This window comes from Elephantulus edwardii, unplaced genomic scaffold (genome assembly GCF_000299155.1).
Source record: "Elephantulus edwardii isolate Elephantulus edwardi_28Jun2011 unplaced genomic scaffold, EleEdw1.0 scaffold00080, whole genome shotgun sequence".
Classification (NCBI taxonomy): Eukaryota; Metazoa; Chordata; class Mammalia; order Macroscelidea; family Macroscelididae; genus Elephantulus; species Elephantulus edwardii.
The window spans coordinates 4461101-4464498 of NW_006399830.1; the positions used below are offsets into that span (position 1 = coordinate 4461101).

General features: G+C 60.8%; 1 protein-coding gene across 1 annotated transcript in view; it reads right to left on the minus strand.

The window, feature by feature from the left end:
• The window catches only part of ZNF316 (zinc finger protein 316), a 37907-nt gene that overhangs the window by 6366 nt on the left and 28143 nt on the right, over positions 1–3398 (minus strand). Inside the window, exons 11-14 of the mRNA XM_006889754.1 lie at positions 3143–3395; positions 2782–2915; positions 1892–2018; positions 1392–1505 (exon numbers count right to left, since the gene is read on the minus strand). Coding sequence (XP_006889816.1) covers positions 1392–1505; positions 1892–2018; positions 2782–2915; positions 3143–3395 — 628 coding nt within the window. The remainder of the gene's footprint in view (positions 1–1391; positions 1506–1891; positions 2019–2781; positions 2916–3142; positions 3396–3398) is intronic.

Consider the following 3398-nt stretch of genomic DNA (forward strand, 5'->3'; position numbering starts at 1 on the left):
GACCCTCACATGACCCATGAGACCCTCACACGGCCCATCAGACCCTCACACGGCCCATCAGACCCTCACACGGCCCATCAGACCCTCACATGACCCATGAGACCCTCACACGGCCCATCAGACCCTCACATGACCCATGAGACCCTCACACGGCCCATCAGACCCTCACACGACCCGTCAGACCCTCATACGGCCCATCAGACCCTCACACGACCCGTCAGACCCTCACACGACCCGTCAGACCCTCACATGACCTGTCAGACCCTCAAACAGCCCATCACAGACCCTCACATGACCCATGAGACCCTCACACGGCCCATGAGACCCTCACACGGCCCATCAGACCCTCACACGGCCCATGAGACCCTCACATGACCTATCAGACCCTCACACGGCCCATCAGACCCTCACATGATCCATGAGACCCTCACACGGCCCCATCACAGACCCTCACACGACCCGTCAGACCCTCATACGGCCCATCAGACCCTCACATGACCTGTCAGACCCTCACATGACCCATCAGACCCTCACACGGCCCCGTCACAGACCCTCACACGGCCCTGTCACAGACCCTCCACAGTGGGCACCAGTCCAGCCCAAAGCCAAGAGCACCCACCAGGTGAGGATTTCCCTGGGCCGCCTCACAGACCCCGAGGCCCCGAGACAAGCAAGGGGCTGAGGTCTCAGCTCAGACACCACGGGCTGGGTTCACTCTCTTTCTTCTCCAGGGGAAACATGAGGCTTTGAAGGCACAGAGCCAGAGCTACAGCTAGGGTCCTGGAGAAACCCACTACCTAGAGGTCTCTAACTGTCCTGTGCTGACCAGGGCCACTGCCCACCGTCCATTCTGGGGTCTCTAGGAGGGGAAGGGGCTCAAGAAGGTGCAGAAGTCAGAGGTTGGGTGGAGGGCTCTGAGTCTGGTGGCCAGTCTGCTCGGCCTGGAATGTCCTGCCCCCACTCTGAGCTACAAGCTGACGGTCAACCGTGGGATCCCCAAACCAAGGACCTGCGGCAGGAGTGAGATGCCTCTACTTCCAAAGGGTCCTGAGAGCATCCAGGTGTCCTACAAGCAGTTAAATGCTTGGCTGCTAACAGAAAGGTCAGTGGTTCGAACCCACTAGTGGCTCCCAGGGAGAAAGAACTAGTGACCTGACCCCATAAAAGTCACAACGTTGGGGGACCCTCTGGGGCAAGTCCAGACAACAGGAACATTCCAGGCCTTGGGCCTCTGTGGAATAGGCCAAGACATGGAGAGGAAGCTTCGGAGAGAGACTCCCCTGTGGCCTGTGTCCCTCCTGATACCCCCGAATGTCTTCCCAGGGGCCTGCGAGCAGAGCTTGGTGGGGCCCATGGTCTGGTCCAAGTGTGCAGGCAGACACCCTGCTCACCTGTGTAGACGCCAGTGACAATGTCTCCGTCGTCGGGCCGGGGGCTGTCTGCGACCCACGGTTCTTCCTCTTGCTCCAGGCGGGAGATCAGATCTGGCTTGGGGATCGGATATCCTGCTCGGAAGGAAGTCAGCGGAGGCTCAGCCTCTGCCCAGCCGGGCACCACCTCACCCCCAGACCTGCCGCCATCTGCCTCCCTCCTCTCCCTTCGTCCAGGTACAACTCCCCCTCTCCTTGGCTTCCCGGGGAAGGCCCAGTCCGCCCTCTGACAAATCTTCACCCGAGGGGCCCAGGCCTCACCCCTCCAGGGTCCTGGGAGCATCCTCCGAGTCCAGAGCTGGACTAGGGTTCCATGGGGCATGGTGGGCCGCACAACACCCCAGTCTAGTGCCATGGTGCCCCCCCTTCCCTAGGGGATGATCTGCCTCCAGAACCCACTTCTTCCAGACCCCAGGGCCACAGCCACACCATGGCTGCCCTTGGCGAGGCAGGATCCTTACCCAGAGACATCAGGATCCCGTAGTTCTCTTGCATGACATCCTTGTAGAGGGCCCGCTGGCCTGCATCCAGCTTGTCCCACTCCTCCAGGGAGAAGTACACGGCTACATCCTCAAAGGTCACCAGCCCCTGGAGGACAGAGCCCAGGACACTGCCCTCTGCGGCCGGGCTGGGGGGGGGGGTCCAACAGAGAGATGGACAAGGCCCCCCAACAGGCCTTTCCCAGGGACAGCCCAGCCCCCCATCTGTAGGTTTTAAAGACTCTCAGGCTTCTACACACCCCTGGGGACAGGACCCCAGTCCTGTCTCAGAGACAGGGAAGTCAAGTTTGGGGAGGTGACAGTACAGCTTGTCAGGAGAGACCTATGATTCACGCTGAGGCCAGGAGGCCTCAAAGCCCCCAGCCTGCAGGTCTCCCCCCGGCAGTCTCATTGAAGCAAACGCTATGGTCACACTGGCCAAATGAAGTTCCACCCTGGATAGAGAACTGGTATCGATTAAACCAAGTGTGGGCCTGACTGCTGGAACCAGCCCAGGTGACATTTTTGCATAAAGAGACCAGCCCTGGACAGGAGGCAGTTTCACAGGTGATGGAAGTGGCTCTAGGGAGGCGGCACCTCAGCAGGCAGAGCCTGGTACCATGGAGAGTGCTGCTGAACGGGGCAGGTGACGCGATCGTGTCACTCAAGTGGACTGGGGACAGCTGGGTCCCCAGAAGGCTGCACCTTCAAGTGTCAGCATGGGCTCAGCCCTGATGGACTCAGAGCCAGACCGGCTGACACTCAGTGGCCGGCCTTGGTCGTCGGGGTCTCCAGCGCTGCAGATGCCAAGACCACCTGGGAAACCCTACCTGAAGTGACCCGCCCAGTGCAGCTCCACAGACGCTGCTCACCTGGGACCCGGCTGTTAGGAAACCGTTCTCAGCTGCCTCGTCGTCATCTTCCTCCTCCTCTTCATCTTCCTCTTCTTCCTCCTCCTCCAGGTCCTCATCTCCAGGGACAGCTGGAACCTGGGTGATCTGCAGAGCTGAGAGGAGTAGTCTCTTAGCAGCTGTCTATCTTCTCATGCTCTGGCCCTCTGCCCATGGGCAGCTCCTGACCTAGTCCCAGGCCTCCCCCAGATCTTTGATGTCCTCTGTCTTCCCCCAGACCCCTGATGTCCTGCCCCCAAGGCCCCTGATATCCTCTGTCCTCCTCCAGGCCTCTGATATCCTCCCCCAGGCCCCCAATGTCCTCCCCCAGACTCCTCCATACTCTTCTCAGGGAGCTCTGGGGACCTGGTGCCACCTCTGCTCTGTAGCTGCTGGGTCCCTGACACCGGGCTCTGCTCCTCCTTGGCGGCCACCTCCTGCTCCTCTGTCAGCTCTGTGGTCACCTCTGCCACGGCGGTCACCTCCGCCACCACGTCCACCTCTTGCTCCTCTGCCAGCTCTGTGGTCACCTCCGCCACCACGTCCACCTCCTGCTCCTCTGCCAGCTCTGTGGTCACCTCCGCCACCACGTCCACCTC